Source organism: Oxyura jamaicensis, chromosome 1 (genome assembly GCF_011077185.1).
Source record: "Oxyura jamaicensis isolate SHBP4307 breed ruddy duck chromosome 1, BPBGC_Ojam_1.0, whole genome shotgun sequence".
Lineage (NCBI taxonomy): Eukaryota > Metazoa > Chordata > Aves > Anseriformes > Anatidae > Oxyura > Oxyura jamaicensis.
The window spans coordinates 38,658,913-38,681,011 of record NC_048893.1 but is presented as its reverse complement, the minus strand read 5'-3'; the positions used below and the strand labels follow the sequence as shown (position 1 = coordinate 38,681,011).

At 36.8% G+C, this 22,099-nt stretch overlaps 1 protein-coding gene across 2 annotated transcripts in view; it reads right to left on the bottom strand.

Annotated features, from left to right (window-relative positions):
* Positions 1 to 22,099, bottom strand: part of TRHDE (thyrotropin releasing hormone degrading enzyme) — a 213,483-nt gene that overhangs the window by 5,711 nt on the left and 185,673 nt on the right. For both annotated transcript variants that reach the window (XM_035336824.1, XM_035336815.1), the window contains 4 exons: positions 21,596 to 21,703; positions 6,801 to 6,968; positions 6,043 to 6,183; positions 1,620 to 1,701 (listed from right to left, as the gene is read on the bottom strand). In XM_035336824.1, the coding sequence (XP_035192715.1) occupies positions 1,620 to 1,701; positions 6,043 to 6,183; positions 6,801 to 6,968; positions 21,596 to 21,703 (499 nt within the window). The remainder of the gene's footprint in view (positions 1 to 1,619; positions 1,702 to 6,042; positions 6,184 to 6,800; positions 6,969 to 21,595; positions 21,704 to 22,099) is intronic.

The following is a 22,099-nucleotide window of genomic DNA, read 5'->3' as shown; positions in this document are numbered from 1 at the left end:
TTTTTCAGCAAACTGAAAAGGCCTCTTCTCATGTATACTCAAATTATAGCAGTAGCCCCTGGATTATTATAGCTGATGGCACTGGTGTGCTTTGAATGACTGTTCTTTTTAAGTGAGAGCTGCAAGGCTGATCTGCACAGTAGGTTGCTGGTTATATTGACTTGTATAAAATTAGGTAGTTTTAGCTGCAGTTATTCATGATTAGTAAATTTTTGTTTCCTGGTGATACCAGAATCACCTTGTGTGTTTAAATCTAACTTCCAACTGCTTTCCTTTGTGTATGGGCTCAAAACTGAAAAAGCTGATCCTGCAGCTATCTCATTCCCATCCCAGCTAAAAGGATGGGAGGGACCTAGGAACTATCAAAATCAGACCTTGCCTGATCTCTGTAGTTTTTATAACAATTTTTTTCCATGTCCAGTTTCTTTTCTGGGAAGTATAAACAGGCAGCCTCCCAGTGCTATCATGGAGGCAGAAACTGAGAGTACAGAAGGTTTCCTTTTGCAGGTCAGATACTCAAGTTTTAGCCAGTACCATCCTTCCCACCTGGGTAGCCTTGAGGAGACAGCTGTGGCTCTTCCCAAAGTACCAGAGGCCACTTGACTTGAGTGCAGACAAATGGTTGGGCACAAATATTGCAGTAGAATCAGAGTTCAATTAATGGTGATTACGTTGTGTATGAATCATTTGATCCATTTGGGGTAACACTGAGCAGTGCATAAACAGAATATAAGGCAACTGCACAAATACCTTAGTCAGGGCAGGTGTTAATTTAAAATGAGATATCTTGGCAATCTAAACAAGGAGTAATTAGCATTTAGAACAAATTATTGTGATGCCATTTGGTCAGAACATCAGAGTTTACAGCTTTTCTCACATTGAAATACAGTAGGCAATAGAAAAACAGAGAAGGCTCTTGTAGCTTCTCCTACTTTCACCACTGAGGTTTTTCTTAGGGCTGCTCTCTGCATGCAGCATCAGCTAACCTGGACAGAAAGATCTCTTGTTTAGCTTCTCAACCAAAAGTAAAGAAAAAAAAAAAAAAAAAAAGTCCTACTTATCCAGCCAAGCCTTTCGTCCAGAATTATTTCCAGTTTTTCTTTCAACATCAGAACACTTAAAAGTGAGATCCTAATCTCCTAGGTAAAGTATACTATATTTTAAAGATGTAAAACCCCATTTCAAGTTAAATGTTCAGCTAAGGGCCTGCCACATCTTAGTGGAAGAAAAAGAAAGAATTACTGTAGCAAGATCCTGCCAGATGAATGGAAGAAATGCAAAATTTTAGAGTACCAAGAGCTACTTATACTACCCACTTCCTGGCACCTCCCCTACACATTGGGGTGCCTTTGCAGTCTGTTCCTCATCTTCATGCCGCCTGACTCCAGCTGAGCAGCCAGGGTTCTTACACAAACACTGCTGTCCCAGCCCTTCAGTGCTGCCCCTGACTGAGTAAAGGAACCCAAAGTCACTCCTTGACCCTCCAGACCTACTTTCATTCAGCAAATACATTTTTTCAGCTTCTCTGAACTTAGCAGCTGCTGACACCTAATTGCTCCTGCCCTGCTCCATCCTTACAACGAAAACAGCCTCACATACTGGAAGTCACTTAAAATTACCTCTCTTAGTTCTTCTTCGGTATTAAGGAATTCTGTGACCCCACTGATAAGCTTCGAATTCATAAATAATGCTTCTCCATACCTGTAAGGACAAAAAGAAGATTCAGAGAGTTAGTGCAAGAACCAGGCCAACTAAAAATGAGAGAGTAGTCTTCTGTAAGCAAGGGAAGATGTGGGACAATTCTTGAGGTCCAAGAGTATAGCACTGGAATCAGACATTGGCATTCCAGTGTTTCATGCCAGAAACCTGGACTGAGACCTCGTTCTAAGCTGAGATCTTTGTAGTTAACGTTTAGTCAGACACTACTAAACAGAATAGGATAATCGCAGTCACAGCTAAGATTTCCAAAGGAGCATAGGACCAAACTGGAAGAACATCTCATGTTTAACAAAACAGCTTTCCATGTCATGACACCAAGAAGCTCAAAATACAGGCACTATAGAAGGAGAGGAACAACAACTAAGGAGAACTATTCTGAAGAGCTGTACTATTACAGATTTTTGGAAGTGCTGCAGCTTTCCCTGCATTTTCCTTTCATCCACATTATCTACATTACAAATAGCCTCTGGATAAGTGAACTGAGTCAAATCCAGTACTTGTACAGTTCCGGTACCTGATAATTAAAATAATGTTGATATAAAATAATAGTGCTAAAATAATTCCCAGGGCCATGACATACCATGCTCAAAGAACCAATCTGTCAATGAAAATTCAAAAGTTTGAGCAAAGAATATTTAAAAGCCAATTTGTTGTTACTGGGTAGGATATTCAATGGCAATCAGCAACGACTTTCTGTGGGTAGTTTGAAACTGGCCATTCAAACACTACTCTTCCACCTTCTTGTCCACAAGTTTTTTTTGACACCCCCAACCCCCCAGACAAAGCAGCTACATCGCTTACAAGATTAACCAGACTACACCTGAAGTTTTGCATCACATGTTGGAATAGCTTGTAATGGTTTTTTTTTTTTTTTTTTTTTTTTCAATGTTTCTAATATGAAGAATGCAATTCCACTGGAAACTGAAAGCAGGTGTTCAAGTTAGACATCAGCATAGCAAGAGGCACTTTACAAATAGTTATCCTTACCTGCACATACAACCAAAGCAATACCTAGCTAATCTGAACTGGACTGTTTTAAAGAATTCATCTCTCTTGGCAGACATGCATAAGAAATGTTAATAGACTTCCCTACAATTAAGTTTATCCGGGGGAACAATTCACTTCATACCCTGCTTTTACAAACTGATAGAGAGGAGGAATTCAAAATTCAAAGTGAAATGAACTAGTACAGACACAGCTTTCTGTTCTGCTTCTATTAGCCCTAAGTTAATTACCCTTAAATACCTAACTACTGTAAGCCAGACAGTCATCCAAAAGGAAGAGAGAAAGAGAAAAGGAGAGGGACAGGCACAGAGAGAGGAATAGAGAGGTGGAAAGAAAAGAGAAATTATGTTTTTTGAGAACTTTCTGTTTTAAGGAAGGTGTGTGCTGTGTTGCTTGCTACCTTGAGCTTGTATGAAGGAAAATATTGCTATAGGGACCAAAAATCCTACTCCCTGACCACTAATACCCATGAATTATTCATGGATATTTCAGCAAGTACATGTCTTTTTCCAAAAACTTCAGTCACAATGACATATAGAGTCATCCAGAGGCAAACGCCTCCTATGGGAAGCATGGATTTCATGGTCCTTTAAGCACATTTAGGCTTTCTAACAAAGCCCTTTATTATTACATTCTCAGCTTAGCCTCATAATTGACTGCTTGGAAAATTGGAAGCTGCTCTTGATGGGGTCTTTTGACAAGGTTACCAATCCACTTTACAGAACCAACCTCATGAAAACCATTGCAAGCTTTTTATTTTTCTTGCAGGCTGCATTGTAGCCACAGTGTGAACAAGTAGAAAAATTCCTTCCATTGAAAACTATGCCTTCGTGAAGACCTACACTGATTACTGACCATTATGCATATTTGGTAAAAAGTCAGCCATTAATAGTAATTTTGAAACAGCCTCTGATGTCAAAACTTCCAGCAAAGATACCTCCTAAAATAGTATTTTGCAAGTGTGAAACATAAAAATTAATATAAATATGTGAGAAAGTGTTTTGTCTTGCAAATATCAGTCTTCATAGAAAAGACAAAGGCTCTTTAGAAGCAGAACCTTAAACGCTTCCTGAAAACATTGTAGAGTCATGGGCTGTCCTGTGCCTGTGGGGGAAGTGATCCTCCAGTGCCTTACACTTGTACAAGTTTTGTACTTATGTGAACTGAACTTGGAAGGCAGCATATTCCATTTACTTTGGACAGATGCAAATGACTTTCCACGTATTGACAAATTCCCCCGAATGACAAATGATTCAGCACTTGAGAATGGAACAATTCTTATAGGCACTGTTAGAGTAAATTTTCACACACATGCACACATTATCAAAATAATTTAGAGGCCCAAGTACTGCACACTCAGCTAACAGTTCGAGCATAGAACTTTCGATTATCTTTTTCACACTTTTATAAAACCTGGCAGTCTTACCCCCACTGACTTCTTACAAAAGACATATAAGGCACCTTAGTTTCTATGTAGCCTTTGCAAATGGAATATAAGTGCTTTTAAAGATTTCTAACACTATTGATATCTTCTGGGCAATGCATATCCAAGTATAATGTAAAAATATAAAGGGATAATAATATTTTGTTGTCATTCTGTTTGATATGCAGTGTTTTAAAGCTAGAGGAAATAGTGTTATAGCATAATTCAATTGCCCTCAGCTATTTCATATTACTATCTGATACGACAACATCTTTTGTAATAAATTCAATGGAAAATACCATAGAGATATCATCTTATTAAATTAATGTTTATTACAAAGTATTACAGTTTTAAATAAAGTTAAATGATGAATTATAATGGCAGAAAAATGTCTTGGGACAGAGTATACTTGAACTATAATTCAGCAGTAAAGCTTGCATTTTAATAATGTACCAGTGTGTCAAGCTTAAATTAGAAGCCTAATTCTGCATTTAATCATGTATTTCACTGAATATTTTAAGGGACAAGGTGTTAGACCAATTCTACCCTCTGCAATTCTCTCTTAAAAGGTTTTAATCTGTAATTACAAAGTGAAATTATTTTCAATAGGCATCACAAATGCTTGTATCAAGTATTTCGTTCCACTGCATTGAATCCTTTGTCAATTGACAGAAACTCAACTGGATGTCCCTTTCAGGGAAATGCACAGAGTGTATGTCAACTACTACAATCCTTTTGATGACTCTGACTAGTGTTTGGAGATCAAACTGAATGAACGTAATACAAAGTCCATGTTGGGCAAAGAGGTAGACTCTAGACTGCTATTTTCTCATTTAAGAAAAATAATAATAATAATAATACAATGACAGGTTTTTCAATGAGGCCTTGCTGATTGCTGTGAAGTCAGATAACACAGCAATGCATACCAAATGAGAAATAAAATTCTACTTTAAATTGCAGTTAAGCTATCTAAAATCAAAACATGTACATGCAAAAAAAAAAAAAAAATGCATCTGATATAATTTTCTAAACATTGTCCATTTGCCTACACTGGTTAACCATGACTGCTTAAAATCACAGGTGTTATCTAGGTTGGCAGACGAACATACTTGGTGAGGCAGGACACTTCTGCATATGCAACGTCTGCATATGTGTTTGCAGCAATATGAATTTTGACATATATGAATATGAATATGAATATGAATTTTGACAATATGAATTTATGCCTAAATTGTTTAGGCATAAATCCCTTTACAAACTCCTGGAGGAACACATAAAATTAGCTCCTATCCTGTGTGTAACAAACTGCACTGGGCAGCACTTGGCTGCCATCTACTTTCTGTATAAAAGTCCAGGAGAAAAGGGGATGACATGATATTAGCATCAGAAATCCTTTTGAAAGCAGAAAAATTTCAAAAAGAGTTTTGGTTTTTTGTTTGTTTGTTTTTTCCACAGTTGAATAAATGTGCTTGAATATATATATATATATATATATATATATACATATGTATATTATACTTTTTTTTCTACCACACTTAAAATCAGCAAAATTCCTTTGGGAACTACTGCTTTTTTTATCTACGTAAAGGTAGAACTGAAGCACTTGACATGCATCTGGAATTCATTATCATAAGCATAGATACAATACAGTAACAGGTTTATATATACAGATGATCTCTAAAAGAGAAATGTTTCCATGAATGTGTGATAATATTTGAATACATGTATTTGTGACTCCTATGTATGCATTTCATATTTAGAGACATATTTCTATTTACAAATAAAAAGAGAGTGGGCTAGATTCAGTAACTTACATGAGTAAATACATATACAATACTTATATGAATTAAATCAAAACAAGAAAACAAACATAAATTTATTTTTTTTATCTTTACCTGGCATTTAATATTTTCCATTTTTCTCTGAAAAATTTCCAAGCAAGATCCCTTCCATGTGGATTTCGAGCTACGTGGATTATCACATCAATTGCATCCTGATCCAGGACAACTTCTGAGTTGAGAGACAAATTCAAAAGCCTGATAGGAATAACAAGGAAAAAAAAATCCTATTTAGATCTGCCAACACATATTCTGACAACAGCATGTCTAAAAACACTCAGAATAAACAAACAAACAAAAAACAACCAACCAACCAAACAAACAAACTGTCAAACAGTTTGTTTAAGTCTCCAGGTTTCTTGGTTTATTTCTATAATTCCAAAGATTAGACATATTTATGAATCAGAATAAACTTTAGTTTTGGTACTGAATGCTGGCACTTTAGAAGATAGCATAGCTGGAGGGATGGAAAAGGATTTCAGTAAAAGCTGAGTAGGATCTTCCATGTAAATTTTTATGAAATCAATAAGATCAGACTGGTCAATATATTTATATAAAGGGTATGCGAAAAAACATAACAATTATTATAAGATTTCAAACACCTCTTATGAATTTAGAACAATTTGGAAGTGAAATGACATAACATGTTTTAATTTTCATGTGTAATAATGCAAAAACATGGAACAGTTTATATAGATAGATGCCTGTTCTTTAAAAGCAAAGTTTTTTTCATTTAGACCAAAGCTCAATGATGATCCATAAATATTGAAATGATTATCAGTAACAGTCAGATACAGATATATAATATTTTGTACCTATTGAGCAAATTTCGGTCATCACTGCAAGTTAAGGCTTCTAATAATATTTTTTTCTCAGACACTGCTATGGTAGAATGAAATTTCATCCAAATGAACTCCCATACATCTTCATCCATCAGTGAAACTCCTGTACAGTAGACAATGTCTCTCACATTAAGTGGGATTCTAAAAAAGAAATCAGTAATAGCACTGTGTTAAATAAGCAGCTTCTTGACACTGGAAACTAAGGAGGAACATCACTACTTTTAGGAGACTCCAAAATTAAAGTGCACAGTCATCACTTTTTTGGAAAACTACATTTACATCTCTTTACTTCTACCAAAATCTTCCCAGGCTTCCTGATGGATTTTCTAATAGGCAACACATGCTTGCCATTCCTCTCATAATCATCATTTTGTCAAAAGGATATACATCATGGCTGTCCAGCTCATCAACATGTAATATACCACATAACCTGCAGGACAGGTAACATAAGCTCTACAAATTAGCTCAGGATCCTATCAGCCTGCTGCTGGGCTCTGCGCCAAAACTCCTCTTCCTGTCCTTAGTACAGAGGTTTGAAAGAGGGAGCTGATCAGCCAGAAATTCCTCCTTGCTTGTGTTGTTAAGTGCTTCATACTCATACAGGAACATACAAGTAAGGAGAAAATTCTACTTAAAAATTATGTTTTCAGAAGCAAAGAAAATTCAGAGATCTGTTCATTTACTTCATTTACCCTTCTTATCTATAGTAATACAAAACCAGCTATGCTACAGGATGGTTGTGAGCTGATGAGCTACTCAAGTACTATAAATGCAGGGTACAGTTAAAATAAACAGCTTCTTGAAGCCAAATTCAGACTTAGTATAGGATATGCATTTGTACTGTTTTCTTCTAAAAAGATCTCAGCTGGGCTTTCAATTTCCTGCCTTGCTTATGTTTCCTATACAATCATAGAAGCCGAAGCATTTGCCAGCTGCAGGGTATTCCTACAAGTAAAGCTAGACCTTTCTCAGAGGAATATGCTTCTGATTTGAAGGAAAATGCACCTTCTTTTTGCTGGTAAAAACTGTAGCAAAATACCCTTCTCTAGTTACTAATAGCTGGCTTGAATCACCCCTGGAACTTCGTATGCAAAATCTCTTTAGAGAATCTAGAAGTACAGAAAGCTGCTGTCAGTGTCTGGGCAGTAATACGGTTGGACAGAATGAAATTTCTACTGTAAAATTTGATATCAAATCTTATGCAGCACAGAAAGAAAAGATTTCATTACTATTTTAAGACTTTCACCAAGGTCTTACACCAAAGACCAGACCACACCACTCAAGTTCTTTTACCCCCCATCTATTTTCCCTCCAGAAATACATATATATATATATTCTTTCCACTAAAACTTTCTATTGCCAGGCCCTATTTAGTGTATTTTTTAAAGAAGCTTCAGCTGATCCTTTTGGCCATATTTGAACCCATGGAAAATAAAACCAGCATTGTTTTTTAACATTTCAAAATTTTGATTGGTCATCAGTACTTCAGAAGGGAGGCAAAGAAGGAAACTCTATATTGGTGACTGTGAAGGGATAAAAATTGCTGTTGCCTCTAAGGAGTCCCAACAACCATGATGTTTCTTGAGGAAAAGAATATAAAGAATATGTAGCTAAATCAAAGCAAACAGGAAAGAAGTGCACTCCTCCTCTTCCTGGCTGAAGAAATTTGGGCAATTAATGCCTGCTGCTTTTTTTCTATTCTTTTTCTAAGTAGTAATATAAGGTTACTACTAAAATAAAGTAGTTACTACTAAAAAAAAAAAAAAAAAAAAAAAAAAAAAAAAAAGTAAAGCCTAAGGTTGAGGCTTTATTCATGTTCTGTGGCTATTGTGGTCAACAGCTCTGAGAGCACATCTACAGGTTCAGATGCAAGTAGTCACATAAATTCTGCTTATGCTGAGCTGACACAGGTTAAGATTGTGTGTCTTCCTGGAAAATGTTTAGCATGGACCCATGCTAATAGAGCCACATAGGGCTGACTTGACTAGTGCTGAATGCTATTTTGCATTTGATGCAGACAAATTCAGACACTTCCTAAGGAGCAAACTCTCCAAAGAAAAACTGAAAGGGTAGGCAAGAGAAATGTAATCCATTATAAAATTACTAGAAATATGAAACTTCTAATTGTGTTTAGCACACATCAGCAATATTGTCTTCTATGGAGGTGCAATGGCTCACCTATGCCATGAACCGCAACTAACCACAGCGGATTACTGCTATGGTGCAGATCCTGACATGGTCCAAGATCTTATTGTTTCCTCCCACCACCAAATCACTGTGTGGTAACATCTCCATCCCCAGCTGTCCCACAAAATCAGCATTATTATGGTTATGACCATGTATTGTAAGCAATTCCTACGTGTCACCAAGACTTAGCTGGGACCTCCAAAAATGCAAGCTCCATAATTCTTTTAAGAATGCTCCTTTCTATCTTCTTATATTTATTTATTTATTTGTCAGTCAAGTTCTGATGACCTAAAAAGCTTGCACTGGGGAAAAGTAACTCTTCTCAAATTTATCCAAGACCAGTCAGCCTTGGCTTATAATGAGTCTAAGCAATTGCTTCTGTGGTTCCTTTAGAACTGCCACACCAAGACCAAGGAAACCAGACAATTCTGAAAGTTACAAAGAACCATTAAGAGTATGTTCAGATATACATATCTAGTGAAGAAGACAAGTTATCACTTTCATGAGCCTTTCAATACTACTGAGTTTTGATTCCCCCAAAATGAATTATCATTAGTAAAATGTGAGTTTGGTTATCATTTACAGAATTATCCGTGTGAGTTAGGTACTGAATTTCTATTTCACACCAATGGAATTCATATTTCTAACTTGAAAGTAAATCAGTAAGCCCATGTTGGAATATTTCAATCATTAATGAGTCTCAAGAGTTTATTTTTCCAGTTTCATGTCTCTTTCAAAGAGCAAATGCAAAAGAAACTGCATATACTGGAGTCTATTATAGAAAATTGACTACATATTTTAACACAAGAAATCAAGAAATACTAAAATTAATACAGAAGGTATTTAGGTGCTGCCACTGTGTTGGCTTATATTACTAGAGACGAGACTTAAAGTTTTCTTAAAAACTGCAACTCCATCAAAACCTTGGTTAAACAGTTACAGTAACATAAATACACAGCCATGTACATATACATTGAATACAACTTGAAAGTGATATTATTTACCATTGTGTTGTGATTTTCAGATTCACTGGGTTATTTGTAAAGCACAACTTCCTTGCCAGCTAATGTCTCTTTTTTTTTTTTTTTTTTTCTTTTAATTTGGGATTTAATATACTGAAAGGAGTCAAAGAACAAATGCTAACTGAACCAGAGTAGGGGATGCTTCCTGACCATAGGACCAAACTGGTTGCCCCAAATCTGTCTTAACACATGGTATCTGAATATGAAGAACTGAACCCAGTCAAGCTTTATTTCAATGACAGAAAGCACTCTGTATCTTGACACAAAAACACTAAATCATTTTTTAGAAGCACAAGTAGTTCTTGCTGAGCTTTGACAGCAGAAAGGCTGTCTTTGGTTTACTGCAAGAGATGCAACTCAGCCAACTGACTCTCTAAGGAACTATAAGGTACCTGGAAAAAGCACTTCTTTTTAGGTTGATTTTGCCATTAATTCAGGTAAGAAGGAACTGTATGCTGGAAAGACTGTCACTCTGTGTTTGGGTCCAGTCAGAAGCAGAGGTAACTCACAGTGGATGTCAAGCCCCAGAAAGGTCGGCATTCCTCACTTGTGAGGTTTACATTTTTGAAAGTTATGTCAAAACATATCAACTCCATAGGCTTTCCCAGCTACTCTCTTTTATATCCTAAGTAGTGATTTTAGACCCACAGGATCATTTCAGTGCTCTGAGAAGGAAGAAGGACTTAACAATAAGTGATGGCACTGATCCCATGCCCACAGCCTGGATGTCATGATGTTTAAGAAAACTCTACTGCAACCAAATTTGTGCGTCATACTCACAGTGCTCCAGTTGCTTCAGGGAAGGTTTTAGGACTCTGTATAAGCTTTCATTAGGATAGTGTGAAAAGAAAAAAAAAAAAATCAACCTCCACAAACAAATACTGATTTTAAATACTGTAGCTTTAGAAATGATGAAACTTACAGCTATGAAAAGTTACAAATTACTCCTGTGAGAGGCTTATAATCAGAACCGTAGACAGGGGGTTCCCTTCTGTGGAAATGAAAATTGTTTATGAAAATGTGAATATCCCAAAAGTAATTTCTCTTTAACTATTGCCTCAACAGAGAGCCTTCTAATTGAATTTTCTCAATTTTTACAGATTTTTGCTCTCTCTCCTCTCCAATCATTAGGTGCCATTATTTCATTGTTATCTAAACATGTAAAATCTTACCAGTCTATAGAATTTGTAAATCTTATAGATAAAAGAAAAATAGTTTTCCAAAACTGTGGTTCCATGGAACTGGATCAGCACATAGAACATTAGCCCCTTGTATTAACTGAATCAAGTGGATAAAATTAACCATTGTTTCAGTGCTGCTTAAGTAGTAACACTGCAGAACGGATCCCCTTCTTATATTAAACCTCATCTGGGCCTTCAAGGCTGCTCTCAGTTTCAAAGAGCTAATATGATTGATGGATACTTCAGAAGAATAAAGATAAAGATTAACTTTTGAAAGCATCACTTTAAATGGCTTTTATTTGAATACTGATCCAATTTATTTAACTTTATTTTTCTTGCTTAAGAGATATTATGGTGAGAATGAAATATGGGGCTAGCAGAGCTCATGTTTAAAAATTAAATACATTGGGAAAAAGTTAAAAATTAAACAGAAAAAAAAATAATTAAAATCATGCTGTGCCTTTACAGGGATTTTTTTTCAAGAGTGAATAATAAAGGTCTACAATGATCTAAGAATAATCTTCTAAGTTATAATTAATTGGTACATACTTTCTCCTATTTAAGTATGTTCTAACAATTGGAGATACATTTATAAAATTGAACCATAATTATTTATCTTCTGGGCAAACTGTGTTCTAATTTTTAAAAATGTAATTGCACACAGTTTAGACTCCTTTGATTAAGTGACAAATTTAATACCATTTAGGGTAATATTTGACAAAGAAATTTAATCAGAAACATTATTCTTTATTTTTGCAACTATTTAACATTTAACTTAGGCCTATTTTTCGTGATGACTATATTTATAGTCTTGTTTAATAGGTTACAATGCTAAGATAATAAATAATTAAATATTGGTACTTTGTTTGCAGATATGTAATCCAGATTCCATTACAAGTAACAGCACGACAAAAAATGTATTTTCTGAGAGGGCAATCCCAAAGATAGTACTTTTACTCAGTTACAAACTCCAGGAGCCATGCCGCCTGCTCTACTGTGGGGAATGTCCTCTACCATAGCACATATCTAGCTTGAAGAGCAAGGGCAGAATTACCCCTTGAAAACTGAAGTACAGATGGTCTAGATATTTAGCTGTGTGTCACACATTGAATTCAGGGGATATTGACTGAGGATTCCAACTTGTTCAGGACAGGTTGCCCAGAGAGTCTGTGGAATCTCCCTCCTTGAAGACACTCAACAGTTGCCTGGACATGGTCCTGGGCAACCTGCCCTTGGAGGCCCTGCTTAAGCAGATGGCCTACAGAGGTCCCTGCCAACCTGAACCATTCTCGATTCTGCGATTCTGTTACATGGCAAAGCTATGCATAGACACCAGTTCTCTACATTCCTAGTTCTGTGCTTCTGAGCTTCAGGTATCATATGAGTCTGACTGAGGCAGACAGAGACTGTATCATTCCTAAGGTGATGGTTACTGCTACTGGTCCTTTCCCTTCCTACAGAAGATACCTCACAGCTAACACACTATTTACATATTCAAGATATGCCTGAGTTATGCACTCCTTTGTAAGTAATCTCTGAGTAAATAGATTGTGTTTTTTGTTGTTATTGTTTTTTTTTTTGTTGTTGTTGTTGTTTTTCCTTTTCTGGACATTTATTTGCAAGAAAAAATACTGTCCTTTCTGTTCAACTGTTTTGCAGAGTTTTGGAGAGGTCATTTCTGAAGAGAAAAATTGGAAAAGAATCTATCTGACTTCTAAAGATTGCAAATTAGTTACCGCTAATCCAGAATTGCTATTTATATATAGCAATTTTTCTGTGATTGAACACAGAAGGCAGAAGATAAAAATGCTACCTGAACCATCTGCCCTAAAAAGCCCAGTTTCATCTTTCACAAGACAAAATCCTCCCTCGTTTCAGACATACTCCCCAGATGGTCTTTCAGAGCACTAACTCCTTGATTAACTTGTGCATTCAACACTACTTTCTTCCTCCTTAAACAGTTTTATTGACTGGAGTGCAAGATTCTATTCAAATGTTGTAACAACCTATTAATTAGTTAAATCACTTCAGCAACACTGGCTGACATTAGCTGGCAAAGCTCCAAAAACCTTTCAAAATGCATGAACAGCTATGCCTGAATTTTTCAGTAATTAAAACTTCTAGGGGTTGAGAACACAGAAGAAGAGATCAGTTTTATTGTTTTACATTTATTAGACATCCATGTGTGAAAAAAAAAAAAAAAAAACTTTTTTTTTTTTTTCATGTATGCTGCTAATGATATCCAAAAATAACTCATGGGCATCAAACCAGTGAAAAAGAAGCTAGTCCCTCTTCCAAGCAACTAACAAAAATAATTAATTTGTTGGTCATATTCCCACAAATCCTTATGTAAGTGGTTAAACTTAGGTACACTTCCAAGTTGTTGCATGACTGTAGCACTAATGTACACATGTGAAACAAAGCAACAAAATCACGTATATCGAATCATTAGAGAGAGAAATAAGACAGGAGGAAAAGGAAAGAGAAAATGCTTTGTTTGGAAAAACATTTGATTTTCTATCACTTAAGCCCAACTTCAAGGAAATTGATCTCAATTAATGACTCGTAATTTGTGTTATTTACCACTCCCTCAGATCTATGGATAGTTTCATTTATAGGAATGTTACAGCAGTGCAATTTGTTTTTTCCTGGTGGCATTTCCATTGAGTAGTTAAAGGTCCATCCAAGTAAGCAGACTGCCAATTTAGGCAGCTGGATTAACGTGAATCCATTGTCTCTTGCAGAGTAAATAGAAATTCTGCACAGCAAGTATGGGGATTTAGCATTCTCAAATTAGGCTTGTTGGTTACTTCTGTCTTTGAGGGAAGCCATTTTACTTCATTACTTCCACCTTTCTTAAAACTGATAAAGAATTAACTAGTGTTCCTAACAGCCAAAGCAGTGTTTAATATAAGTCTTTGAACTGGCAGATGGGAATCACTGGAAAAGCCCATATTCACATAATTACAGTTAAAAGGATTAAACAAAATAATTGAGTCCTATGATGCAATCATCCAAGACTACGATTTATTTTTTAGTTTAAAAAAATGGTTTATCTGTAGTGCAAAAAGACACACAGATGTGTTCTGACTTGAAATTCACAGATAGAACAGGAAAAGTCATGGCATATTCTCCTTCCATATCTCTGACTCCAACTTAGCACTTCAGAAGTCCTCAGAACAAACTAGATGACTAGAGACCAGAACAGATTTGAACTATCTGGATTTGCATTTAGGATTTTCTGGCTGTCTCTCCTTCTCCTCATTCATGAAAATGGAAGAATGTAACCTTTTGACCCACGGGATACCAAATAGATGCTGACTTCAGTCTAATTCAGTGTAGCAGTTTGCATTCCACTGCAATCATCTATTCATCTAAGTATTGCTTTCATTGGGAAAAAGGGGGGCCCCCCCCCCCCGCAAGGACACTTAGAAGTGCAAAAGAAAAGAAAAAAAGTATTAAAAAAGAAGCTAAGTATTGAACATTAGCTCTGCTTATGTAATAATATAAGTGAATAAGTGAATAATATGATGTAAGCATAGCTCTCTTGATTAAGGATAAGCAGATAGTTAGCAACTGTATAGGAGACATCAGAATGCAGCCTTCAATTTATGCAAGGTTGGTGGAGTAAGATATTGGAACTTCCCATTGATGATATCTGCAAGGCAGTATTCTAAGTACTAAGTCTAAGTACTATGTCTAAGTACTGTATCTAAGTGCTTGTGACAGAAGAATAATAGTAAAAATAATTTTAAAAATAATTTTTAAAAAAGCATTTAACCTAAAATTGCCCTGAGGTGACATGAAGTCCATATCAATCAAGTGCATTTACTAAAAGTTTTCTAGGGGTATTTAGGGACTGAGATGCAATTAATTAAGATAATTTGTTTCTATTTAAAAGACAGCAACCAATAAACAGCAATGGTTACATTTATAAAGAAAAAAAAAGTATGAGCAAACCAAAGCAGTTCTGAATAGCTAAGGGCCTTCTGATGGCTTCAATACTGTCTTAGAGAAACACCACTAGGTAATTCAATCTGAAGCAATACTATCATCTCCCACTGCTCATTGCTCCCCATTAGCAAAAGAATAGCATCACCACAGCACTATGAACAGAACAAGAATACATGGATGCCTTTATCTGCTAAAGGCAAAATCAGCCATCTCGGTTCAAAGCAGCTTTCTCACATGTTCACATATTCATGCTAACCTGTCTAACATTGCCTCAAGCAAAAATACATCCGCAGTCCATTTTGCCAGCAGATATGTGTTTGTGGCAACCTGTATGTAGCTGATGGATGGTAACAGTAGCTGGAAGAAAATCATGCCTGCGACCCACAGAAAGGTATCCAAAAACATGCTTGTGTCTGTGTCTGTTATGCTTTGAGCCATCATGCTGAGTACTAGCATGTTAACCATTGTTATGATACCTCCTGCCAGGAGTTTACAGATTGCAGCTCTCCTTCCCGAACCTCAGAAATACGCATTTACTCTGTCTAGCCAAGGCACAAAGGCTGAAAATGCTAATCCTCTTAGAAATGTGTTTTTCTTTCAGAACAGATATGCAGTGAAGGTTAAAGGGGTTAACAAGGATGAGTCTCAAGCTCAGGCAGGCATTGTATGGTAATTTTGTTAATTTTTTAGGCTGAACCACAGTAGTGTTATACCTAAGGAGTGTGAATAATTTATTCCTTCACACATGAAAGAGCTTCACAGGGATGAGCCCTGTTAAATGAAGGTAGAAGCAAACATCTCAATTTTCAGCCAACAGTAACTTCTCTTGTATAGCATTCTGCTGTTGACTGAATTCCAGTCACCTTACATTCTCAAACTATGAGTGAAATTTCACTGTGTTTGTATGTTTTCTGCTAGGCTTGTATTCTTCTAAACATGCACACGGAAGCTTCAAGAGTTTCCATTGCTTCAGTACAGGAATGGCATATATCCTAAATTAGCAGAGCAAAAAAAAAATTGCCTTCATATCAAGTCAGAAGACAATGTAGACTTTCAAGAAAATTGTTTCAGAGCCACTAGCCATTTTAAAAGAGCAAAATGATTTAAATTCAGTGACTAAAAAGAATTAACCAATACTTTGATTATGATCTCAGAATTTCAGCTGAAAGAAATAATCAAATCTTTTTTAACAACTGTAAGGATTAAAATACCATATCAGCTCCTACACTGATGCAAACAGACGTCTTATCCTCTTAGAGATACTTAGGTGATGTTATTTGTTCAGTTTGCTCCTTGTAGAGCAAAGTTCTTTTTAGAGTTCCATTCCTTGTCTAATCATCATGTTTATCCTGCGTGTATTTAGCAATACAGCCTAAAACCCTTTATGTAATAAGTAATCCTGATATTTCAGGTGCTCAAGCCTCCGTCTCTCGGATGAATGCTCTCATCTTTAGGCTGAAGAGCAGAATTATTTCTCTTGCTAATGAGATAAATCTCAGTGGCAGAACTTCGACTAGAGGTGGGCAGTGTGTCTTAAGCCAGTCCCAGATATCTCAGAGAGGTGATGAGAGTGGTCTGCATGTGGCAGGCATGAGGCTGAAGTATTACACTGAGGGTCTACAGCAGTCTCAGTTACAACCTAATCACAGAATAACTGTTTAAAAGGGGGGCGTCTCCTGTTTGAAAAGTGAGGGAGCAGACCTTTTCCTGTTTTAGTGACACTTTTGAAGGCGTATTTTGTAAGGATCCCTAACTCTATGATGCAATTTACATATTAGTGCTGGACCCTAACAGGGTTCACTCTCTCTCCACAGTGCCATGTCAAGAGGCTCTTTCCTCCGCATACTGGCTGCGATCAAGCTCATTTAGAGGCTCCCATATCTCCCTGTAGGAAGTGTAACTCCAAGCATCTGATTCTACCCAGTGAGCCAGGCATCTGAAAATGAGGCACTGCAACACCTAACTCTCTAGAAATTCAAGCCTTCATGTCTCTCAGTTGACTTCCACTTTAGTGCATGGAGGCTAATATTGCAGATCATTTTTTCCTTACTAATTCCTTAAGAAAATCTGAAGTGCTACAGTTGGAAATCTAATGGCTTTTTTCCAAGTAGTGCTGGAAACACAAAGAGGACCTCTGGCTTTGTGCTATAAATGACCACTATTTTACTTCATGAACAGTGGTAAATTATTTGCACGGTAAAGAACGTGTAATTACAAAGTACAAACCGTAACTGATTATTATGATTATTTCAATACCCTACAGTGAAGAGTAGATGGTAATTAATTTCTGGACCTACCACACTAAATATAATTACTAGGAACCACAGCAACTGTAGACATATGCTGGTAAAACAGAGTTAGACATTACTTTATTTGTTTATTACCTAACCCTCTATCCATAATTAAATGCTGCAAGTGAAATAGAGAACAATTTCAAAAGAACTTCTAAAAAGCTACAGATCAAAAATATGTCAAAAAGGTATGGATTTTAGCATTTCTACAGCATTATTAACTAGGCATGCTCAAAGTTTGACTGCAGTAACTGCCAGAGAGTCAATGACCATTACATGATTTACAGCCTGTGCATTTATGTGGTATTAATTTAATACTACCCTAATTTTGTATTGATTAGGATCTTGGGACACAAGCCTAATTCTCTAGTCTCATTTATTGGGGTCTACTGCTTTGTAGAATTTGTGATCCCTCCAACATTCACTGGTTGTGAATTATCTCATTGTATGAAACACCTTATTTCCCAGAATAAGTTCTTCTGGGGGAAAATGGGTAGAAAGGTTGCAAATTAGCCTTTACTATTGTTTTCATAATCAAACTCAAATTATGCCTGTATATAAAACTGTACTGGGTCTGGCTGGGATGTTAACTTTCCCTGCAGCAGCCCATACAGTGCTGCGCTCTGCACTTGTAGCTAGAACAGCAGTGGTATCACACCAGTGTTGTGTCTGCTGCTGAGAAGTGCTGGCACAGCATCAGGACTCTCTCTGACCCTCCTAGGGGGTGGGCAAAAAGTGAGAAAGAAACATCAGCAGGGCAGCTGACCTAAACCAACCAAAGGGATATTCCATACCATATGATGTCACACTCAGCAATAAAAGGTGGAAAAAGGAAGAAGAGGGGAGGGGTGGGCTCTCGTTGCGAAAACGTCTGTCCTCCTCCCGAACACTGGCTACGTGCGTTGAGGCCCTGCTTCAAGGACGTGGTCAAGCATCGCTCATTTGTGGGAAGTAGAGAGTAATTTCTTTCCTCTGCACTTCCACATAGCCTTTATTGTTTTGTTTAGTTATTCCCTTTCCCCCTCCCTTTTCCCCTTTCCCTTTTTTCCCTTTAGTTGAATTGTTTAATTAATAATAATATTTCCTTAATTATATATATATATATATATTTCCCCTTTTTAATTAAATCATCCTTATCTCAACCCGTGAGTTGTTCTTTCCTTTACTTTTTCCCCTCCTCATCTGAGGAGGGGGAGTGAGAGAGCGGTTGTGGTGTTCAACTGCCTAGCACGGTAAAACCACCACAAAAACTATCATGACATTAAAAATACCCCAAGCTTCCCTTTTACACAAAACCTCTCCAACATTTCTTGCTGGAGACAGTACTACTTAATTCCCAGGAGGAACATAAGGACAGCCATTCACAAACATTGCAAATCTCAGAGATTTCAAGAAGAAACAGAACCATGCAGGTAGAGACACTCTTTCCTTGAAGATCTCCACGCTCTCTGGAGTTCTTGCTTGGTGGCTCATCTGTCAATATCTTTTTTCTGTTTCAGAAGGGCATCTACGAGAACTTTTAAGGTAGTTTTCAGCAGATACAACTTTACTTGATAAAGTTCCCCCCTCCTTATCAATAAGATAGGCAGGGATACAAGTATGTTCTGTACCTGTCTGTTTTTCTCACCAGGCACTGCCAGAGGGGAAAAATAAGCAGAACTAGTTTACCCTTCTTTGTGAGGAAACAAGCTCTGAGGGATTCCTGCAGATTCTGAGGTGGCTGTTTGCAGTGAATTCCCAAGCAGCTGTTAGGGCCATCAAACTGAGTAAAATATTTTAGTGATCCAAAAGATGACAAAATGGCACCTTTGGATGTGCTCTCTGCATGTATCTTGTTATCTGTTTGCCCTTTGTACTTCAGCTAGCTATTGTCTCTGAAGTGCTAAAGGAGAGAAAGGCATGACTCAAACATCATGTAATTCAATCCTTATTGTGTAATCATCACCAATTGCTTGGTGGAGAAGCAGGAATAATAGACCCAAGTTTTTGAAGTCAATTTAAAGTGAACAAAGGTAATATGTGGTACCTCCATTGCAGCAGGAATCTGAACATTCATGTGAGAGAGCACTGACAGACCCCTACAAATGTTTTCACTGTAAAATAGAGGCTGATTTTATGTTTGCTAAGCTGCTGATACTACTAGCCTTTGCAATGTCTTTCGAATATAACTAGATATGAAATGAATCTACTGGTTTGTTAGTTATATTCAGTATGTGAAACTGCTGTGAGAGTAGCAATTGGTAAATTCTTGGGTGGGGAACAGAACAAATCCTGTAATCTAAATAAATAAATAAAAACATGTTTCTGTCTTCTTTGCAAGTAGTACCCCTATTTATCAGCTGACTGTCAATTCATATTCTGTAATTACATTATTTGTTGCAGCTATTTTTCAAAGCTGTGCTGTTTCTTTGGAGAAATGTACTGCTTTAACTTAGTAGCTATTCTCTTCCTCTGCCCTGCTGTGATGCTTTTATCATAATACTCGTCATATGCTGGCAGCCACAATCTTGTGCTCCCAAGAATGGCCCCATAGAAAAGCTAAGATGAATCTTCAGATGGCTCCTTAAATTTATTCCTTTCCTCTCTTGCTATTGTTAGTAAAGCAATAAGCATTTTTTTTTCTTATACCTCCTTCTTCAATCCTGTTGGAAGGGATGTAGATACAGGGTAGGAGAAAGCTTTGCAGGGTGACAGCTTTTTAACACTGAATAATCTACTGCTGTGCATGCTAATAGATGTTGCTAGGCTTGATTAACTAATTTTGCAAATGAATATCTAAGCAAATTACTTTTTCAGATTGTTCCCAATAATTCTTTCTCTGTAATTTCCTCTTTGAATTGTTTTATGCTGATTGTTGCTGCTATTAGAACTCGTGCATGTACACTGGAAAATCCTAAACCCCACACACCCTGTTTAAAGGTACATAGTCATATTTTCAAAATGTTTTCAGAAGTTTCAAAGTCATGTAGGAATGCAATTTCCAGACATGTTCAGTTCATGGGTGGTTTTTTAAAAAAATACTCAGGTACTTATGTAACTGGGTATACCTGTAAAGGATTTTCAAAGATTATGAAGACAGACAGACAGACATATTTTAATTGAAAATAAACATCTGATTGGCCAAGATGTCTTTGATAAATCCTGCATGTCTATGTCTATAGAGATGTGATTCTTTTGCAGAGCTAATGTGAGACTGGGACTGAAAAAGAACAGAATTTTCCTCTTCTGTTTTCCTCTGTTATATGAAAGTCAAATAATTTCCTTAAATCAAAATATCATGTCATACTTTTACACAAATACTACCACTCCCATATTCCACATCATGAAAAAATCCATCATTCTTTCTCAAGAAGTCATGGTCTTAACCTGTAGGCTGTACTTATCTCACTACCTATTGATTACTACACCAATACTTTTATCTTCAATAATTTAACATTTCCTAGTTCCTTGCATTTAAAAGATAAATTTCATACACTGTCGATGGCCTGTGTTCCCTTGCCACATCTGAGTAACCCCACATCAGGACAGCCTAACTTTAAAATTTGCTGTCAGACCAGTACATTACTGCTAATGCTTGGCACAACAGCGTTTTCATCCCCTCTGTGAAACCTTACATGAGCATTTCCATGTATTCCTGAACCACACTTAACTTCCAAGTCTTCACTTGTAAGACCTACATAATATTTCCCTAAAACATATTGTTCCACCTCCTTTCTTGCTCCTCAGTCATTCTTCCTGTAACCTCTCTCACTTTTTCTATCACTTAGCACCTTCTGCTCTCTGGTCCAGATGCAGGTTAGGTATTTGTCTGCTGATGCTGCGTACTTTCATCTTTTTTCCTTTAACTCCTCCTTAAAACCCATCTTCTTGCCCTCTAGCATATCATTATTCAACAGCAAATTATCAGGAGCGAGCAGAGGCTACACTGTTGTCCTCTCCACCCATTCATACATTCCAAGTCAAATCCTTCATTCTGAAGCCCCACAGCCATTTTTAAATAACAGGTGGTGACATCTTCCCCCCATATCACGCTGCGGAGTTGGGCACTGTGGGGAGTCACAAAAGGATGAGGATGCCAGCTATATTGCCTCTGAGTAGGAGAAAGGGGAAATGCACATTTCTGTTCTACTTACCGGTTTCTATTGCTAGAAATCCAATCAGAGATTAACGTTGCAGCCTGCTGGTGACAATGTTTGTTACCAAAGCTGCAGGCCAACATGATGACTTCCCGACGCAACTCTCTGCCCAAATTAAAAGAAAAAAAAAAAAAAAGAAAAAGAAAAAAAGAAAGGAAAAAAAAAAAAAGCAATAAGACCCCATTAATATGTTAGAATATTTACAAAAATGCATTTCCTGTAACAATGGCAGCAGCTGGTATTTGTGTAACATATCAAAGATAATCCAGCTGTGCAAATCTCTGTGTCCACTATAGGCCTACAGCTGCTGCAACAGCTAAAGAAAAGCCATGGACCAAACCCAGCCTTTATTTACACTTATTCAGTCTTCCAGACCTCTGTGGTCAAGAGTCCAATTTCTTAAATATCCAGTGTAGACTGATATCAATTAAAGGCATAACAAATCATGTACTTTAAACTGAGGAAGACAGAATTAATCTCATAGTATCTTGCTGTTCTCCC